General features: G+C 36.1%; 2 protein-coding genes across 2 annotated transcripts in view; one reads left to right on the plus strand and one right to left on the minus strand.

The window, feature by feature from the left end:
* Positions 1–238: 238 nt before the first annotated feature.
* Positions 239–6,693, plus strand: LOC138695906 (uncharacterized). Its single transcript, XM_069820265.1, has 3 exons — positions 239–374; positions 1,766–1,931; positions 6,384–6,693. The coding sequence occupies exons 1-3, from the start codon at positions 360–362 to the stop codon at positions 6,566–6,568; spliced, it is 366 nt and encodes a 121-aa protein (XP_069676366.1). The 5' UTR covers positions 239–359; the 3' UTR covers positions 6,569–6,693.
* Positions 6,694–13,999: 7,306 nt separating this feature from the next.
* The window catches only part of LOC138695907 (DNA polymerase theta-like), a 65,390-nt gene continuing 57,191 nt past the window's right edge, over positions 14,000–22,198 (minus strand). Inside the window, exons 25-28 of the mRNA XM_069820266.1 lie at positions 18,311–18,455; positions 16,757–16,876; positions 16,357–16,547; positions 14,000–14,541 (exon numbers count right to left, since the gene is read on the minus strand). Of these exons, the coding sequence (XP_069676367.1) occupies positions 14,392–14,541; positions 16,357–16,547; positions 16,757–16,876; positions 18,311–18,455 (606 nt within the window). The 3' untranslated portion in view covers positions 14,000–14,391. The remainder of the gene's footprint in view (positions 14,542–16,356; positions 16,548–16,756; positions 16,877–18,310; positions 18,456–22,198) is intronic.

Below are 22,198 nucleotides of genomic sequence, written 5' to 3' on the forward strand. Positions count from 1 at the left end.
GGAGCAAATGTGGTATGACAATAGTAAGGGAAACTGCAGTACGAGATAAATCTGTCCTACAGCTACTATGTATAGTACTATAAACATCAGCCTGAGACGACAGCATCAGCCAATAACTATAACTGGGGCAGAAGGGCACAGTGTACATTATTCAGGCATTAGCCTTGACTCTTACATTGTCATATATAAGAACTCGATAATTAAAAACAGTTTTTTATTAAATTTGTTTACAGTACTTCTATATTAGACATTTGTTATGTAATTTTATATCAATGGAAAGTTCATCAGTGTCATCTAGGTCATCTGCTGCAACATGTTAGAAGCTTTTTATACATAAATATTTAGAGTGAAAGACTTACATGCACGTAACAATTGTAAGTATGGATTTTTAAATTATCTCCATAATAGTTTAATATTGGTGTGTAAAATTATATATGCTTGCCATTTTTTACACTCTAGCAGCTATTCCAATTGAGATATTTGTTCTCTTATGGTTTAGTTGTTACAAAGCAGCTTCACCATCAAAACATATGCTCGACATGATAAGAGATATGTTCTCATTCAACAGTAAGTTGGACGTGATTGCTTTTTCTGCATTAGTATGCATTTATTGCAGTATCAGTTCAGAGAACTGAATTTCCTCTATTTTATTATTTGTGTGTGTGTGTGTGTGTATGTGTGTGTGTGTGTGTGTGTGTGGTCCCGTGCCGTGGCATCGCGGTATAAGGCATCCCGCCCAGGACTCGCATTACAGAATGTGCGCTGGTTTGATTCCTCATGGGGGAAGAAATTTTCTCATGAAATTTCGGCCAGTGTATGGGACCGGTGCCCACCCAGCATCGTGATGCACTTGGGGAGCTACGATAGGTAGCGAATACCAGCTATAATGGCTGGGGGGATCATCGTGCTAACCACATGATACCTCCATTCTGGTTGGATGATCATCCACCTCTGCTTCGGCATGTGGGCATGAGGCCAGCAGCCGGCTGGTCGGTCTAGGCCCTTCACGGGCTGTAGCGCCACAGATTGTTGGATTGTGTGTGTGTGTGTGATTGTAAAGCAATGTCAGTGATAGTGATGATGATGGCAGTAGCAGTAATATTCTAGTATAGTAGTGCTATTAATAGTAGCAGTAATAGGATTAGTGATTGTAATTTGAGATGGGCAGGGCAAGTAGCACGTACGGGTGAATCCAGAAATGCATATAGTGTGTTAGTTGGGAAACCGGAGGGAAAAAGACCTTTGGGAAGGCCGAGACGTAGATGGGAGGATAATATTAAAATGGATTTGAGGGAGGTGGGATGTGATGATAGAGAATGGATTAATCTTGCACAGGATAGGGACCGATGGCGGGCTTATGTGAGGGCAGCAATGAACCTGCGGGTTCCTTAAAAGCCATTTGTAAGTAAGTTTTATTAATTATTTATCAACAAAACTGCTTCCACTGAAGGTAGCCCAAAAGGACTCAGTATACAAATACATAATAATTATCAAATTAAGAAAAAGTGATATGGCAGTATATTAATAGCAATTAATGGTAATACTGAAGTACTGCCCTCTGAGTGGTTATGTCACATCCCGGTTTACCCTATCCGTTTCTGCTGGCCCCTCTGTAAAGGCTTGTGGCTGGACTGTCTTAGCTATTTACTGAAAACATTTGATGTTCGGAATTGAAATTCTACGTCATATTATACAACTGTTTAAGTTACTTAAAGAAAAGGCTATCAAACAACAAACAGATAATGTACATGTGTCTCTTTCATAGAAAATCATGTTCATATACGAAATCGTTCTGCTCTCACTGTTGATGGTCGGTACCAACAGTCAGACGAGCACTTCTGTACCTCAAACGACCCCCTGCAGACTGTGGTGTCAATTACCATGCACCTATCCATGGCAGCCTGTGCAGTACTACTGTTGTGACGCTCAAGGTAAGAACTCCAAAATAAGAGTTATGCTGTTTTGGAGAACAAAGATAAATCTGAAATGATCTCTGATCACAGAATAAGACGTGCTAATTCAATACATACATAAGTGTTCTGCCCATAGGCAGGTCTTTCACTGCAAACCCAACATTTTCCGATCTTTCCTATCTTCTGCCTTCCTCTTAGTCTCCGCATATGATCCACATATCCTAATGTCGTCTATCATCTGATATCTTCTTCTGCCCCGAACTCTTCTCCCAGTCACCATTCCTTCCAGTGCATCCTTCAGTAGGCAGTGCTAATTCATTAGTCTGTACATTTAAAATCATAATATAAGAAATATATATGTTACTACACCGATTCAACACAACTGCTAGAAAATATAACATGGAAATGAATACAATTAAAACTATCAACAAGCCAATAACGTTAACGATGAAAAGAAGTCTATTTACAACCCATGTATTCCTCACTTCAGTGAGAGATACAAAATGAATATTAATACATGGGAAGTGAAAGGACTTCTTTTTGGCGCTAGGGGAACTTCATTTAAGTTAACCAAAACCATTCTCCTTTCTCTTAAATTTTCTAATGAGGACATTAACAAAATTTGTCTAATGGTATTGAGAGATTCATTATCCATTTTACACAATCACTTGTATAATACTATGTAATTTTTTTTTTCACTTCATTTCATTACTCTTCAATGTATTTTCATCTCATGTTTCTCCGAAATCAAATTGTACTTTATTTTTAAATTTATCATTGTTCCGTATTCTCTCCGCAATCATATTGTATTTTTCATTTAACCTCTACTTTGTATTCTGGATCCTAGTGGTCAGCCGTAGATTTCGCCCAGATGTCCCAAATTGTGGAATTTGTTGTTGTATGAGTTTCGAAAGAGCCAATAAAGTGCAAATTAGAAGTGAAAGGAAAAAAAATAATAGAACAGATATCAGAAATTAATTATACTTTACTTAGTCGATCCTTTTCTACCTAATGGTGTAGAGAGAGAAATTAATTACAAAAGGCGTTTCATATTAATGTACACTTTTGAATTTCCCACCATCCATGGTCTGCCATTTGGCTTGTCATTACAGTTGCAAGCATGTAGCACATTGGTCTGGCAGCAGGTAGCAGCACGATACAGAGGAGTGTAATACCTGCAAACTATAGTGCATTTCCCCAACTGCTATCATTACGTGAGTGGACAGCATGGAAAGTGATCTTCAAGGACAACGCTGGACGTCATTGTGCCTGTGGAAAGAGGGTGTAAACAATGCAGATATTCACAGGCAATTGATGGCAGTGAAAGAGATCACTGCTCATGTCCTTGTGCTGCAGTCAGGGACTTGAGAATCCATCTTGCAGACACCTTCCCACCTGCAGAGTGATTCTGCAAGTCCTGTGCCCATCTCCAGTTCCGAGAATGTGATGCACCTGTTCTCCAGAATATGCCACTCCACTCTACAGATGTTGACTGGCGTTGTCACAGTCACTTTCTTTCCAGATCTGGTTCCTTCACTGTTATGTGCAGTCACGTTCTCAGCCATCCACCCAATTGTACACGGTTTTTCGTGACAGTGCATGCTCACCACACAATCACCAATCACCTGTGAATATCTGCAGTGTTTACACCTTCTTTCCACAGAAACCACGTCTCCCTGCTGTCCACTCACGTAATGACAGCAGTTGGGGAAATGCGCTGTAGTTTGCAGGAATTATACTCCTCTGTATCATGCTGCCACCTGCAGGCAGACCAACGTACTACATGCTTGCAACTGTAATGACAAGCCAAATGGCGGACCATGGATGGCAGTAAATTTAAAAGTGTAAATCAATATGGAACACCACTCGTATTTGAGGGTTAAAGTAACAAATAGAATTTAGAACAAGAAGGGAAGAAACAAAATGATGTACTGCAAATATCAGGAGGCATGAAGAATATCATAATGGCGTAACAAACATATGAGAGTAAAAAGTAAAATTCATATTTACAAAACTGCATTTCGATCAATTTTAGCATATGCAGCCGACACCAGGCCAGATATAGAAAGAACTAAAGCAATTGTATCCAAAGAAACAGAATACAAAAGTTAGAGAAAATAACAAGATTAAAGATATCATTAAATCCTAAAGCTAAAGAAGATCGGCCATTACATGGGAAAAGAAGAAAGTGGTCACCTAAATGATAGATGGAGAGTGGGTGCACAGCATCAGATGAAGAAGCAAATGGTTGAAGCATTATTTTTTTTTTTTTTGTTTCTGATAGTAACACAATAGATAATTAACGTAATTTTTTTTCAGTAGGTTATTTTACGACGATTTATCAACATCTTTGGTTATTTAGCGTCTGAATGAGATGGTGATAATGCCGGTGAAATGAGTCCGGGGTCCAGCACCGAAAGTTACCCAGCATTTGCTCATATTGGGTTGAGGGAAAACCCCGGAAAAAACCTCAACCAGGTAACTTGCCCCGACCGGGAATCGAACCCGGGCCACCTGGTTTCGCGGCAGACGCGCTGACCGTTACTCCACAGGTGTGGACTAATTAACGTAATCACACGTCAAAATTAAAATAAAAGAATAAGTAAAAATATTCATACATTTATATTTTGCAAGTTTGCATTGATTGGGACATTTCATGATGGATATGTATTCCATTATCTGATTCAGTGACGAATTCTCAATTGAACAGAAGGAACAGGTTTTCCTTAACATAATAAATAGGTTAGGTTAGACTTTGTATTCCTTATTGTTTGTTATAACTTACTTAAAATTTGCCACCATCGTGTAAACTTTGCTTGTTGCAAACAGCTCAGCTCTATTCACGTCCACAGTGAAGATTCTGGCAAATGAAATATAGACCTGGCAGCAGTGCAGGGTTGCCATGGCATGCTGCTGAGAATTCCGAGGCCCTGTATGAAGCATTGTCATGAGGAAGGGAAGTCCTGAAAATTTCTCAAAAGCATGTTTGACTCTGTAATGCATTCAGGTTTCCCTTAGACCTTTGATGTTTTAAACTCTGATTCAAACCTGTAAAATGTATCCCTTTTTCTTGATATCTTTTTTGTAAAAATACTTACTTTTGCTAAAGCACCAGTTCTTGAAAACCCAGACAAATATAACTGTGCTCAGAATTTGAACTATGTCGTCTTAGTGATATCACTATCACTGCTCAGAGAGGGGGCAGAGGTAAATATGTGACAACATTCTAAGTAAGCCGGCCTGAATAGCACAAATGGTAGAAGCACAGAATGTATCTACTACTTGGCCTGAAGGGTTGTGGGTTCGAGTCCCGCCTCAGGGATGGGTGTTATGTTCGTGTCAGTTTAAGAAAAAAAAAGGAAATAGGAAAACTGTGAAACAAAGAAAGAAAAAAAAAGTATCTCATAAATCTCAAACAAAAAAATTATTTAAAAGATGCCGTTCTCAGAGTTGCAATATATATTTTTTTTTTAATTTTAAGTACTAGAGTTTATTTCTTAATAAAAGTAAGCTTAGTATTACAGCAACATTGTCTTAATATTGCTACCTACTTCATACACGAGAGGTTCGGGGCAGGATCGACCATATGAGATGGTCAAGAGCAGGTTAAGAGATTGCTAACTGCACATGCGCAGCCATCGCATACACTGCCAGTGGGATCCTTACCGGGATTTACTTTATGCGAGTAAACAGAATTTTGTCATTCGAATTCTGTTTATGTACTTTGTGTATATTTACATGTGAATATACAAATGTCCCACGCAAATGTTGCGTTACTGCCTGTAAAGGTAATTATTTAACTGGTTCGAAAGTCAGTGTATTTTTATTCCCTAAGGATGAAGATTTGGGGAACACTGGAAATATATCAGGGCGATGCATTGGGATAATTTTGTCAGTCAGTGTATTTTTATTCTCTAAGGATGAAGATTTACACCGGAAATATATCAGGGTGATACATAGGGATAATTTTGTCCCAAATAAAATTTTGCATTCTCTTCCCAACAGTTAGACGCATTCTATTCTGAATTTATTATGAAATACAATTTATGTATAATCATTCTTTGTAGATTTATTAATATAGCCTAATTACTGATATATTAATTTATAAATTATTGAAAGCACAAGGCTCTTGAAAGCACAGAGGTATATTTCACACATTCCCTGCAAAAGTGCTTCTCATTGCCCAAGTCTTATATATCATTTGGTCTCTATTTTCACAAAAATTAGTACTTAGCTTACGATTGGTACATTAATATTTTGAATTAAAATAACCCGAATTATATAAAATACTTCAATATTATCCTATCCTCCTTTCTTGCATTATAAATATGGTTGCCAAGTATGATAACGGTACCATTATATAAATATAAAACTCAAGTATAATAAATTTAATTACCATAACAAAAGCTTGTAAACCACTGTTTAACATGTCTTAACAGATCCTTTAAAATCAATTCTTAACTTTTCCAGTGAAGTCTGGAAACTGCCCACCAATTCGACCCATGTGTCCAGGACCAGTTGGGGGGTCTCCGCCTGGAGGCAGAAGCTACGAGGCTCCTCCTGTCTGCAACAGTGACTACAATTGTGCTGGCTCTGACAAGTGCTGCTACGACCAGTGTCTCATGCACTACACGTGCAAACCTGCTGATCCTTAAATCTCCCTGTACAAATATTTATAAAATGCATGACACCAAATTCACTGTACTGTTTAATTACATAAAATTCATATCTACTTGTTGCTTATGTTATATTTTTATAAATAAAAACTGATTGAATAAGATTTTATAATAAATACATCACAACAAATACAGTCGATTCCCGATAATTCGCGGTATTAATGCACGAACTTGCACGAAATATCGCTACATTCCCATCGCTCTAATTTCCGGCACCAAGTACATTGCAGGTCGGCTACATTTAAACGTGTGCACTTTGTAATTTGCTGATGAAGACGTCGTGCATTTCCTAAGGTTCGATAAATACTTAATATAATCGCCCGCCATTTTGGCTCTTTCGTTGGCGTTCGCAGAAAGCACATGAGGACGTTATTTGCCACTCAATTATTTGCTGAATTACAGTACGTTTGATTTATTATAATAGGAGCTATGACATGATGTTTAACGGTGTGGCAAATAGATCCCTCGTCTGGTAGCTCGGCAACGAAAGAACAAAAATGGCGAACAATACTACCTACCTAGACTTTATAGAGCCTTGACTTCCTAAGATGTAAGCAAAGAGGAGGAGTCACGCTGGGAATAACAGTGTCGCGACTATAATTATTCGTATTTTTTTCTTATTTAAAGTAGAGTAGAAGTTACTCTGACAGGTTTAATTGCTAAAATTACTTTGAAATCAAGTGCAAAATGTGAAAAACGCAAAGCATTTTGAAACACTGACGAAATTTTCCACATTACAGGCTCTAGTATACATTGAAAATCCTGCAATGAAATTATGCTATATTTTAGCATTATACTATGGATGTTATGCTTCATGCTACGAGACGTGAATTCTGCTATGCGTAGCCACAGTCAGCAACTCTGGTCAAAAGATGTTGGAGTGGGGAGGGAAAGGAGAGAAGTTTGAGAGGAGGGAGAGAGCGTAAATCGAGTAAAAACGGAAATGATATTACTGTACCGGTACTTCAAAAAAAAAAAATCGCGAATTGCTAAGCAAATTGACTGTAGGCCTACACGAATTATTAGAAGTCGACTGTACTAAATTTGGTGTTTTGTCTCAGTATTTTCATTTGTATGTGATTCATAAAAAAAAATATATAAATTTAAATTGAATTCATATTTCAAATTAAAATCTAACCACATAAAAAGTTTCACCCCGGATACAGAATACCTTTGCTACTATTGCAGTTGGTGGATCTTTGTGTCTGTCTTGAACAAAATGGTCATTTATGTTTTTCCTATCTTGTACAGAAAGAGAGATACAAAACAATTTTTTAATTAAAAGCAAACATAGCAAAGAGTTAATGGCTGCCAAGAATAACAATATAAGTAACTTTTTCATGAAACTGTTAAAAAATGATAGAAAATAAATGAGACTATGTCACCACAAAAGTTTCGAGACAATTTTAGGAGTAGTCATTAATGAAGAGATTAAAAATAAGATAATTGGAAAATATACACTGCTTAACCATAATGGTATTGCTTCTCAAATTTTACCAATGAAAACCTGAAACAAATAAAAAAAATATATATTTCATAACTGACGCAGAAGTACGAGTGCATTCATCTGAAAGAAAATGCTACTATAACCTGGGTTATGGAAGGTTAGAGCATAAAATTTTCCCCTCAAGTTTCATCATTGGGGAAATTTGCCTGATATTTCAAGAATTAGAACGATACCCATAGCTATCCACGACCAACTTTAACTTACTTCCTCTGACTTCTCCCTGACTTCCCTGTATGTATGCATGCATACAGGACTTTCCTAAATTACTGTCAGGTGTTTTACAGTTTCTGATGTGCTTAAAATTCATCATATGTAGTTGCATTTATGCCCAGCAGGAGGACTTTGCAAAATGGCGTCTACTAATTGTGAAAGGCTTAATGACTTATTTAACGACACTCGCAACTGCCGAGGTTATATCAGTGTCGCCGGTGTGCCGGAATTTTGTCTCGCAGGAGTTCTTTTACATGCCAGTAAATCTACTGACATGAGCATATTTAAATATATCCCTCACAACATTGTACTCTCTGTAAGAATGCAAATTCCACCATGAATAAACAACATCTACAGAAATGTCCGAAATTAAGAATTTTGTTATCACAAAACCAGGTTCATTACTGTTTAATCGACTATATAATGTTGAAAAACATATTTCAAAAGCTTTTTAACTCATTGTGATATAAGGAATAGAGTATTTTGTACAGGTATATTTTGTGTTAGGTAATACAGGAGATTTTGTAAGTTGATCAGTTCTTTCATTCTGTTCCATGCCTGCATGTCCTTTGGTACAAAATAAACTTATGTGATTACAACATAGAGTAATATTCCTCCTAATATAAACACTATGAGCCATATTCATAGACATTCTTAGCGTGGGCTTCCGGTGGATGATCAGCAAACTAACGTTTTTCGTATTCATAAACCAGTGTTAGCGATATGATAATATAATATCGACTGATAATTGCACAGAATTCGTATCATATTATGATACGAATCCTGTGCAATTATCAGTCGATAGCCGGGGCTAGTTTAGCATGCTCGTAACGCGGGCTAGCGAAATGTCTATGAATAGCACCCAGGGTTAAGGTTCAATTTACCACTAGTAAGGAATTCAGCCTGGTATATTGTCTAGGTGGAGCAAGTCTGTATTCTTATATCGACTTTGAAAGGTGAGGATGTAATATTACTGGTTAACAGTGGTATACAAATAGATATAACATTTTTCATAACAATACTATTAGTAATATTGTTGCAGTCCAATACAAACAGTCCTCAATTGCTAAAATTTACTTTATTTACTTTATAGTCTTAAATAGACTAATAAACCACGAAAATATTGAAGACTACAACAGCACCAATAAAAAGTATACAAAGTTTAAATTTATGCAAGCTTATTTGACAATGCGTAACATTTTATTAACAATGTAAGACGAAATTAAAGCTTCAAATATTACAGTATAGATTTTATGTTATAAAAGTGAACATAAAAAATAAATAAATAGTATCTAATTACATATACAGGTGAAAAAAGGCAAATCAAAACATAAATAAAAAAAGCTTAGCTTCAATCATAAAAAAGTACTCTAACCTTACACCAGGTGTTCTTTTATTACAGTATATCGAATTGATCCGAGTTACTGTTTGATTATGCCCGTGGTAAAGCCATTTATACAATTTTTTTGTTTTACTCATACTTGCATCATTTCATTATAGCAGAAAATATTTACAAATTTAATATATCTGTTGTGTTGGTAAGTTAGTTCCATGAGATTACGTTTCAATAAAATTGAAAGTAGACCCAGTTATTTATGCAATCAAAAAATAAAATTAAAATAATCCAAATCTGAACACAGCATATTTTGAGGATTAGCAAGAACAGAATTCTAAATAGGATTACAAACAAAAATGTTGTAGTCAAAAAAGAAGGTTTGAAGACTACTGAATGAGACCAAAACAGGTCACCAAGGCACAAATCGTAACTTATGATGATGAATGGGTAGGTATATTTGATTAATTCTGTTGAGTTTGCTTCAAGTTCCGCACAATTTAGATTCAAGCATTTGAGGATATGTTGAGTTGCTTCTTTCAAGTTGCACTTAGTATGTAGGATCATAAAATGCTCTGTTGCCTATAGTTATTTTTATTGAATCTAGATGTTCTAGATTATCTAGTTAATTAATTGATTAAAGGCATCCAGTTAACTAATTAATAGTAATTACATTATCCAACGAGCCTATAATGGTAGTAATTAAGACGCGAGTATGTTTGTTTATGAAACGAGCGCAAGCGAGTTTCATAATTTTCATATGAGCATCTTAATTACCATTATAGGCAAGTTTCATAGACTTTTTATGCTCGACCATATTTCTAACTTGAAATTATTCATAAGTATTCATGTTATGGTTATGTAAGTGAGGAGCGGAACTGACCTGAATTGTGAGATGTGCGCAGACGCGAAAGTATTGATTTTTTCCGAGGCACGAATGTCATTGACCTTGATATAATCTAGAGAATAACATGAAGATTATTAGTCTTGATATAAACTGGAAATTGATTTAGAATTGAAAAACGAGATGACAAATTGAATTTATTTGAATATTATTTACAATTAACGCTAATTATTATAGTAACAGAACATAACCTTCTGCGACAGTATTGGATTTCCAGCCTCCATGACTTTTTGCTAATTGTCTTTCGATTGCATATCCGAGAATAATCGATACTTGCGGTTTTATAAAGGTACAATGGTGATTTCTCATTGGCTGAGCAACTGAATTATAATGAATAGGTGTACTTTAATGAGGTGCATTAAAGGGCAACTACCAGGTGTATAATTACTACAGTTCGGCATGGTCGAGCATAAAATTTTTACTAATACTTAGGTTATTTAGCATCAATTGAATTGGTGATAGCGAGATTCTATTTCGTGAAATGAGGCAAAGAATTCACTATATAATTACCTGACATTCACCTTACAGTTGAGGGAAAATCTCGGAAAAAACCTAACCAATTAATCAGCCGAAGCAGGAATTGAACCCATGCTCGAGTGCAGCTCCAGATCAGCAGGCAAATGCACCTACCATCTGAGCTAATCAGTGGCTATTGCGCAATAAAAATCTTATAAAAAGTATTCGAATAAATATGCTACATTATTTGCTCTGCTCTGCATCTCCAGTCCTAATAACTAAACCGTCTGAACACATGCATTTCATGTACTCACGTTCACATATATGAACACACTTACACTCATTACTGCTTCATACGAGGGTCATTTCATAAATAATGCACAGGATGGCAGAACTGTGAAGTGAATGATGCAATACCAATGAAAATTACGTCAGTTACAGTTGATGGGCTTAAGAAAAAGCACGTGTTCGTTTTGTCCATAGCATACTCTGTGTTTAGGTAACGAGAGCTAGAAATGGAGCTTACAAGTGTCTCGGGTACTGTGACGATTGAAAATCAAATATCGAATCTTTATGTGGCAAAACCTCACAGAAATCCATTACGCAGCAGAGTTTGTGGTGAGCTTACAGTGAACCGTAGTACATTTCTCGTTGGGCTACTCGTTTTTGTGTCAGCTTAAATGATGATGCAAGATCAGGAAGGCCGAAAAACATCAACACATAAACACAGTGTGAAACTTATGGCGGATGCTCTTCAAGAAGATCGTCGAGCGACGTGTGAAAACTTTCAGAAGCTACGGGGATTTCACCAAATTCAGTATTCCGTATTTTGACAAAGAATTTGAAGAGAAAAATTTCTGTGCGATGGATCCCTCACTGCTTGGCTGCTGAACAAAAGCAGAAACGGAACGAATTTTTCTCCTCAAATATTAATTGTCGATATTACAGATATTATTCTGTATGACAAATTAATAAATCTATAATATTCTCATAGCTAGCAGTGCATATGTCTGTACAGATTACTGTGCACTTAACTGCGGAGTCCCGGCCAAACAAGTCACTCAGCTGAGTGCGCTCCTAGTATAATGGCAGTTGACATTGGACATATACATCAACATATATGCCTAACTTGGAGTCGGGTCATACAGGGAAACATTGAAGGAGGAGGGTTCGGGCCTATGCTGTGGATTGAATTCGGCGTAGCTCAGTGGTCAGGGTGCTTGGTACGTGGAACCAAGGACCCGGGTTCGATCCCCGGCGCTGGAGCGAATTTTTCTCCTCAAATATTAAAAGCAGAAATGTCTAGACATTGCAAACTTGCTGACAGGACCATCATGAAAACGAGTAACCCAAAGAGAAACTGTATTACGGTCAAAAGTAAGTTCACCATAACCTCCACTCAAAACACTGTGGAAGTGTGGATTTCTGTGGGGAAGTTTTGCCACGTAAAGAGATTCGATCTTTGATCTTCAATCATCACAGTACCCAAGATGTGTAGGTTCCATTTCTAGGTCTCGTTATCTAAACACAGAGTATGCTATGGATGAAACGAATACACGTGCTTCTTTCTCAATCCTTCAACTGCAGCTGACGTAATTTTCATTGGTATTGCGTCATCCACTTCACAGTTCTGCCAACCTGTGCATTATTTATGAAATGACCCTCGTACTTTCCAAAGCTAACTATGTTCTTTCCCTCTTCCCATTGTCCAACATTCCTTCTCTTACATTTCTATCACTATATTAAAAATACACTAGTCTTTCAAAAATATTAAATAAGAGTTTAAATTGGACTTTCTCCAATGACAGTAAAAAATACAATACAGAGATAATGCTTTAGGTGGATAAAAGGGAGTATCTTCTTTGACTGTGTGCAAGATGTTATTTTCCCAGGAGGGGAAGCCTTGGTAATTTAATCGCTATATGTGTATCCCCCTTTCTGTCTAGTTTCGAAAAGACTACTGTATATTTCTTAGAAATTCTTTTTGTTATAGCGTTATGCAACAGTTAGAAAAAAGCTACCTACATTAATTTTATTTAAAAGTATCGATCAGAAAAAAGACTTCCCATCAATAAGTAATAAGTTATCTTCTTCCCTAAGTACAGTAACATATTGTCATTTTTATGAAGCCTCCTATATGGCAGTATAGAAAATAATTTTTCAGGAGGAAGAAAAAATTAATTAAAATCAATGGACGTACATAAGGATATGAAGTAATTCGGTTGAAAACGTTGGTGAATATGATGAACATAAAAGATATCAGTGAAGGCCTATTGATATTTAATTAATTTTTTCCTCCTGAAAAATTATGCTCTGTACTGTCACACAGGAGGTTTCATAAAAACAATGACGATATGTAGATTTGTAAAAACAAGCTTTTGATAAGATGACAGCAACAACAACAACAACAACAACAACGATGATGATGATGATGATGATGATGACGATGATGATAATGATAATAATAATAATAATAATAATAATAATAATAATAATAATAATGGTTGCGGATAGAGGAGACGGCCTCCAGATATGGAGGGTAGCTGTGAATACATTGAATAAGCAGTCGTGGACAGCCGATAAGGGATGGTCCTCCAGCTTGGGAGTTGGGCGAAGGGCTAACAACCCATCACCGTAAAAAACAGTTTGTTACGAATCCCTACAATAAGCCTCGGAATGGACCGATGGCGGGCTTGTGTGAGGGTAGCGGTGAACCTTCGAGTTCCTTAGGGGCCATTTGTAAGTAAGTAATAATAATAATAATAATAATAATAATAATAATAATAATAATAACTGAGAGTGTTACGTATTCAAAAATTAATTTCCAAGAAAATTCAGTAGAGTGGGGAATTATTCATGGCAGGGACAAATTGTATATAAGGAGAAATGGGAATACTTTTGATAGCGAGAAGGGAAAGAAATCCCTAACTCTATGTTAGAAGTCGCACACTGCTTTTTGGATTGTAAAAATTACTAAATCCACTTTACTGACCTGATGACTTAGAACAGAAGGCAAGAAATACCTATTTTATTTCTATTTTATCTTTCAAACGATCTAGTATGTACCAGTTTATTTGTTTTTCTTTTTAGTTCCTTCTTTCACACTTTCAAACCTCTTTAAATGTTCTGTTTGCCTATAATTTCTGACATCCTATTCTCAGTCGTCAATCAATCGGATTTAGCCGTTTGTAGCGATCCCAATGAGGTATGATACTCCTTCCCTATCCTTTCTTTTCTCAACAAACATGACGTTCATGATGTACTAATTCTAATGAATTAGAGAAAACCCCGAAGCGAAGTGAAGTGAAGTAAATGAAATAAAAGTTAAAACATAATCTCAATACAAAACTAATTACTACATCTGACTTGGCAGTAAGTTATTTGCTCTGGTTTTAAGTTGTGTTGAGTTCGGTGATTTCCTTCAGACTTCCCCATGACTCTCCGACTTTCACCTTCACTGGCAGCTGTACAGACAGATTCACAGCATTTTCCAATGCAGATTTTATTATTGCGGCCGCTTCTATTGCATGATTTTGTGACACCTGAGAATAAAAACAGGCATTATAAATAACTCTGCTTCACTATCACCTAGTGCTGTATACTGAGAGAAGAGAAAGAGAAAAACAAAGATGGAGATGGAGTAAGAATTCTAATTTGAATTTGATTATACAGAGTTTTTCAACACAATTTATGGTTTTTGTCTAGAAAATCATTCAGAATTTAACAATATTTTTACACTTCGTACATCATAATGTCTCAGTACTGAAATAATTATGAGACTGACAGTTAAATATGGTTCTTACACAGTCTAATATATACAGTCATGAAGCTTGAGTTGTGAGGGTGCTAGGAACAATAGACTGTGCTGGTACTATTTCACATTGTCTGTAATGAGGCGATATTAGTGATCCTAGTAGTTAGCAACTATCTATGGATGCATATTTACTACGTATTGAGCTTCGTGACTGTATATACTAGACTGTGGTTCTTGGTTAATTTTAATAAAAAGCTCTATACAACACAATCAAAACAAACCAAACACCTGTTACAAAAGAGATAATAAAAACAAAGAATTACATAGGTATATTAGGTATATATTAGGTTACTGTTCAGTCTACACTTATCACTTTATAAACAATGAATTATATCACTGAGTACAAATATATGTTATTTTATGACAAGTGCTTCATTATGCCATAAGTGAAAGCGCTAGTCATAAAATAAAATATATTTGTACTCAATGATATAATGATATAATTCAAACCCGGTAACCCTCCCCTTGTGTATGCCCCTGGTGGTGAAAGAGAAATAAGAACGAGGAAATAGAGGAGGAAGTGGTGGTGAAAGAGGAATAGGAGAGGAGGTAATGATAGAAGAGGAATAAAGAGTAATAAAATCAATCTTCTTAATGTATCCAGTTGTTTGCTGACAATATAAAGTCCACTATAGTCCACTGTAGTCTTTTCAGTTGTTGTTTTTCATAAGAAATGAGGGGTATTTTGATCGGTGTTCATTATAGATGCCTATTGCTAGTAGCCAGAAGTGGGATGTAGTCAATATATACTGCAGGGCTGTGTCTTCTGCAACTGGTACTGATGATTTTAATTTACTTCTTTTGTGGTTTATGGACGGACATTATTGAAGAATGTGTTCCAGATCTTCATCATGATTATTACACCACAGACAAGTAGGATTATCAGAAATGTGAAATCGGTGTAGGTACAATTGAGTGACAATGTGACCTGTTCTGGCTCTTGTTAAAAATGTTTGAACATGTCTGGGCAAGTTGATGGATCTCTAAATCCTAATAATGGGATATCAGGAGCAGGGTATTATATTCCAACATATCAAGAAAGTTATTTCATACCATGTTCATCCTCCTCCAGTCTTGACACTGAATTGCTAGCTATTGATGCTGCTCTTCAGTGTGTTACTCAAATTTCTGAAAAATCTATTTGCATACTTATCGACTCCAAGGGGGCTATATATAATGTAATTAAATATGTATCAAACCTATATGCACATAGAATTATTCCAATTCAGAAACAACTAAGTAAACTGAAAGAACTCCAAAAGGAAATAACATTTCAATGGATACCCAGTCATTGTGGTATACCTGGAAACGAGAAAGTCGATAATATTGCAAAACAGGCAAATAGAGTTATAAAAGACGAATGGGAAGAGGAGTTGATGAAGATAAAAGGGGGGAGGAGATGGAAAAGAAAAGAAAACGACTGATAGGAGGAGGAAATAACAGTGGAAAGAGAAGAAGGAAGGAGGGTGAAAAGAAGAAATAAGATAAGGAACATGGTAAAAAAGAAAAGAAAGGATGATGATAACAGCTTAAATTATCTAACCTCATAGAGCAACTCGTCATGAATGTGCAATGTAAGACTCGCAACTTTCTGTGCGACAGCAGTCTGCTCAGTATTGCTGCAGGAGAATCCTGCTCCCCGTAACTGCGACTCCACCAGTACCATGGCACGCTTGGCGATGTCAGCAGCAGACCCCTGGACCGTGGAGTTGACAGCCTGCCTCTCCGCTTGTGCTACACACAACAAGGTCATAAATGTTGCTGTCCATGGAAGTACACATTTTCACAAATTATTCGAGAGAAACTACCATTCCCATCTGGTGTAGGCAGAGAATGAGCAGAGATATGGATACTGATACTTTTAACAATGATGGGAAATCCTCTCATTCTTCCCTACAAATCGCATCCTGGCCACAGTTACTATTTAACTGAACATTTATTACCTCTAACTGCCGCATGTGAGCTATGGATGGTGGGTAGATATCTTCTTCGACCAAACAACGTTTCTATGTATCCTTCCTTACGACAATGCAAGACTGTCTCTGACAGGAACTTCTTCACACCTGCCACAAAACAATTTTTTAAAAATATATAACAAACATTTTAACAAAATTTGTCTTTCAGAAAATTTTCAAATTCTTTGGTAAGTCATTCAGATCAAAAGATACATCGGAATATGTATTATATGACTTTCTCGTGTTAAATTCTATTGTACCTGGTTTACGTGTTTCGACCTGTTATTGGTCTTCTTCAAAACTGGTCATTGCTGGTTTTGGCGCCTCTTGTTTTGTTTCCTGTGGGGGTGTGTTTGTGTAGTGTAATGTGGAGTCAAAGAGTGTGTGTGTTCTGAAATAGAGTTGTGCGTTGAGAATTTCATTAGGGTGTGTTTTTGTGTGTCTGTATATTTCATATTGTTCCGCATATCAGTCCCCTAACTGCCCATTGTGCAACTCAAACCAAGAAATGGATTTGGAACACCTCAAAATCTGTGCTTCAGTGGCTGGCCATGATAATATCTTTGAAAAATATTGGAGTGCAAGAGGTCAAATGACTTTATTGTCAAACGCCTGGCATTAGAAAACAACAACAATATATTTCATATTGTTCTAGTGTGTTTAGTTTCTGGCTTATTCGTTGGATGTGTAGAATTTCCATATCTGTGTTGATGTCTCTGTAGGTGCGGTTAGATTTGATTTGAAATATACAGACACACAAAAACATCCAAATGAAATTCACAACACACAACTCAATTTCAGAACACACACACACTCTTTGACTTCACATTACACTACACAAACACACCCCCACAGGAAACAAAAAAGGAGGTGCCAAGACCAGCAACAACCAGTTCTGAAGAAGACCAATAACAGGTCGCAACATGTAAACCAGGTACGATAGAATTTTTTTTTTTATTTTAATAGGTTATTTTACGACACTTTATCAACATCTTAGGTTATTTAGCATCTGAATGAGTTGAAGGTGAAATGAGTCCGGGGTCCAGCACCGAAAGTTACCCAGCATTTGCTCATATTGGGTTGAGGGAAAACCCAGGAAAAAACCTCAACCAGGTAACTTGCCCTGACCGGAATTCAAACACAGGCCACCTGGTTTCGCGGCCAGTCGCGCTAACCGTTACTCCACACGATAGAATTTAACACGAGAAAGTCATATAATACATATTCTGAAATGATACAGTGTTAAAAGTTGTGTAATCAAGATGTACAAACGATACAACTAAAAAATTCCTCAACAGAGTGTATGGATCCAATGTAATATAGTAAATATAGCACATTAAACAACAATACTTTAAAATTTATGCGTATTAAGAGTATATCGATTCATTATTATCTTACATTTATTAAGACTTTCAAAGGACAATTTTAATAAATACAGAAAGACTACATTTCTTAAATTCGTAAAAATATGCATTTAGAAAATACTCAAATCCTTTACAGGTTAAATGTTTTTCCTACAGTGACACAATTCAGAGTGGATACCTGGATAGGCGTTTTTGAAAGTATCCATGAATACTGCAGCATCCTCTTCTTCTACTTCCAGCTGTTCTCCAAGAGCCTTTGCCCCCATGCCATATATCATCCCATAACATACTTGTTTTGCCCACTGACGCTGTTCTCCTGTTACCTAGACACACATAAAAACAAATGTAATATTTTGAGCGTCAATTAATATGTAGACCGAAAATGTTTCACAATGCTGTCTTACTAGTCAACTCAAAAGCTACAATACAAGCTATAGCATCAAACAAATTGCCTCTTGCAAATAAAATTAATGAAATACGAAAATTAATAAAAAGACTATGAAACTTACAGAAGAAAATACACTTCCAATGGATACCATCACACATTGGCATAAGTGGGAATGAAATTACTGATGAATTAGCAAAAAAAAAAAAAAAAAAAAAAAAAAAAGGCACAAAACTACACAGACAAAACAAAGTTTTGAGTACACACACATTAGGCATCAAAATTAAAACCAAATCAGAAGCAGAAATACTCCATAAAATTGATCAACAATTACAAGCGAAAAAATGGGCAGATATCAACAAACTTTGGAAAACATATAGCTTAAAACCAAGACAAGAAGCTGTTGCTGCCTTCAGATTGAACACTGGTCATGACTGCCTTGCAGCACATCTCTGCAAAATTGGAATTAATTGATGAACTAGTGGACTTACTCGTGTTAAATATGAAATATTTGTCTGGCTTACAGCTGTTTCAGTGCTTCACGCACCATCATCAGAGCCTACTAGATCGCGGCGTCATCTCGAACTTCTCTGCCTGTTAGGAGGGTGTGTTTTATTGTTGGAAGGTGTTGAAGTGTGGGGTCGAATAGTGTGTGTGTGCTGAAATTGATCTGTGTGTTAAGGATTTGTTTTAGTGTGTTTGTATATTTCGTATTGTTCTAGTGTGTTGAATTTTTGGTTCTTGGGTTGTGTGTGTAGGATTTCCATATCTGCATTTATGTTATTGTATGTATGGTTAGTATTGGTTATGTGATCGGCGTATGTAGATGTATTGTGTCCTCTGGTTATAGCTTTAATGTGTTCTTTGTAGCGTGTTTGGAATGAACTGCCTGTCTGTCCTATGTAGAACTTGTCGCAACTATTACATTTGAGTTTGTATACACCTGTGTGGTCGTATTTATTTGTTTGTGTTTTTTGTGTGTTGAGATGTCTTTGTAGCGTGTTTTCTGTTCTGTATGTTATGTTGTATTTCTGTTTTCTGAACACACCCCGATCAAATTCTCAACACACAGATCAATTTCAGTACAGACACACTATTCGACCCCACACTTCAACACCTTCCAACAATAAAACACACCCTCCTAACAGGCAGAGAAGTTCGAGATGACGCCGAGATCTAGTAGGCTCTGATGATGGTGCGTGAAGCACTGAAACAGCTGTAAGCCGGACAAATATTACATATTTAACACGAGTAAGTCCACTAGTTCATCAATTAATTATAATCAAGTGTTAAAAGTGGTGTACGCAAGATTCAAAATGGAAAATTGGAATCCTTAATACTGAAGAATGCCCCTTATGCAACTTACCAGGTTCATCTATGGGAAGAGAACACTTATTCACATGCACTGCACTGAACAAGGAAGCACAACGAAATAAAAACTTCTCTCAACTTTATTGGGAAGCAAGAAGCAAAATGGGTTAAATGATCCGAAATTGCGGCCATTAGAGAACAACAACAATTTTGAGCGTCAGTGAATATTTATTTTATAGTTAGTTAGTGGGGTTTAAAAAAGGGCACGTCAGCGGCTTATCTAAAATTATTTACAGAACAGAGACACAATACAATAATCATAATGCTTAAAAGAACTAAGAAACGTTGTCAAGGTTAAAACGAGGTTCACACAAATGCAGTTTCAACAGGGTGATGCATAAAAATCATAAAAATCTCAGATCTTAACTAGTATTTAAAAAGAGACAATAAAATAATAAAACAAATGCTACCACAAATAAATTATCTGGCGTACTTCTAAAATACTCGGATGTAAAAAGGTCCGAATGTCAAGTTTGTTAAAAAAAAAGTTTATATATATATACTAAATAACAAATGTAACCTCCGGATGTAAAGGGTCCGGAGGACAGGAAAACGGGTCAATAAAAAACTAAATCACCCTGTCAAGTCCTTTTATCTTGTATATGTGTCACTATAATTATCAACATTATGACAGGAAATATAAACATTTCAAATATAAACATTTCAGGAGTAATCTTAGCCAAATGGCTCAACCACTGACTGTCCATATGAGAAATCTATTTTCAAATCCCAGTGAGGCTAAGTGAAATTAGAGGTGGACAGAGATGGTGTTTGGGACAGGCAGGGCTCTTCCAATTTTCATGACAATCTACCACCTTTCTCTGGCGGCGGCAGGAGCAGGACCAGGAGCAACAGCAGTTGTAGTACTCTAAATGTACGGTATACAGCTGAACCCTCACTGTGTGAAAGTGTTTACGTAACTAAACACGAAACGTACGCGAGCAAGAGGTCTGATCATTGCGATGGTGCAGTAGTTACTACGCACACAACTTTTCTGCTGATGCTGGTCTAGCCTAGGCTGACTCACTCTGTAGATACTGAATAGAAGAAAATTCGTCCAACAGTTTAGGAGACATCGACGTATATTGGTAGACAGATAATTTCGCATATCAAAAACCACTCTTCCAGTATCAAAGTTGCTTAAAAATTGTATTTCCAAAAAAAAAAAATCTCGAAATTGAAATTTCGCAGTATAACAAGATTCTTTACAAATCATTTACAATGAGAAAGTAAAAAGAATTTTGAAAGGGCCAAATACAGTTTTATTGTGGTAAAATCCCTAAGAGATAATAATAATAATAATAATAATAATAATAATAATAATAATAATAATAATAACAACAATAATAATATTTGTCAGAAACCAGTGTATAAGGCCTGGATATGACATCGTCACGTTCGATAATATACACACGCACACATACACTCACACATGCACAAACAAACTTAGCACAAATAAATATAGACAAGTAAACAAATAATTATAAGCAAATAAACATACACAGTCAAATAAACAAACACTGAGGAATAAACAAAATAAACACTGAGAGATAAACAGAGTAAGCTATAGGTTAAAACATTTATATAAGGACAAAAGGTATAATTAAAATATAAAGAGACAAATTGAAATATAAAGAAAGGGTTACATTTCTAAAATACAATATTTACATCACACTCCATGAATTCACTCACTGAATAGAAAGGTCTGTTCAGCAACCATCTATGCATGCAGGACTTAAACCTAACTTTCTCGCCTCCAATGGTAACTTATTAAATATATTTATGCCATTAAAAAAGCAGGTATTTGAGCTTACACTCAATCTGCACCTTGTGTAATCTAATTTATCTTTATTTCTAGTGTTAAAGGAATGTATATCTGATCTAGTCTGATAAAGATCTATGTTGGATTTAAGGAATATCAAGGTTCTGTAAATGAATAGATTGTAAACTGACATTATTTTTAACTCTGGAAATAGTGGTCTACATGATTCCTTGGTATTTTTATTGAATATTACCCTCAGTGCTCATTTTTGTAGTAATAAGATGCTATTGACTCCTGTTGCACTTCCCCATATATGAATTCCATAGTTAATGTGAGATTCAAACAGTGCAAAATATACCTGTCTGAGAGTTTCTGTTGAAACCAATGGCCTTAACTTCCTAAAAACAAAAATTACCCTCGACAATTTAGTACATATACTTTTGTGTTTGTGCCATCCTCATTTTGGATCCAAATAAAAACCTAACAGTTTAACATTAGATATTTCATTATCTAGTGTGTTGGGGAGGTCTAAGATTAGTTTCTGGGTT

The sequence above is a fragment of the Periplaneta americana genome, chromosome 3, assembly GCF_040183065.1.
Source record: "Periplaneta americana isolate PAMFEO1 chromosome 3, P.americana_PAMFEO1_priV1, whole genome shotgun sequence".
NCBI classification, from domain to species: domain Eukaryota; kingdom Metazoa; phylum Arthropoda; class Insecta; order Blattodea; family Blattidae; genus Periplaneta; species Periplaneta americana.

What these genes read in the sequence shown, in the direction of transcription:
- LOC138695906 (XM_069820265.1), top strand. An exon ending in CTACTGTTGTGACGCTCAAG is followed by an intron (nt 1,932 to 6,383) that starts GTAAGAACTCCA and finishes TAACTTTTCCAG; the next exon opens with TGAAGTCTGGAAACTGCCCA.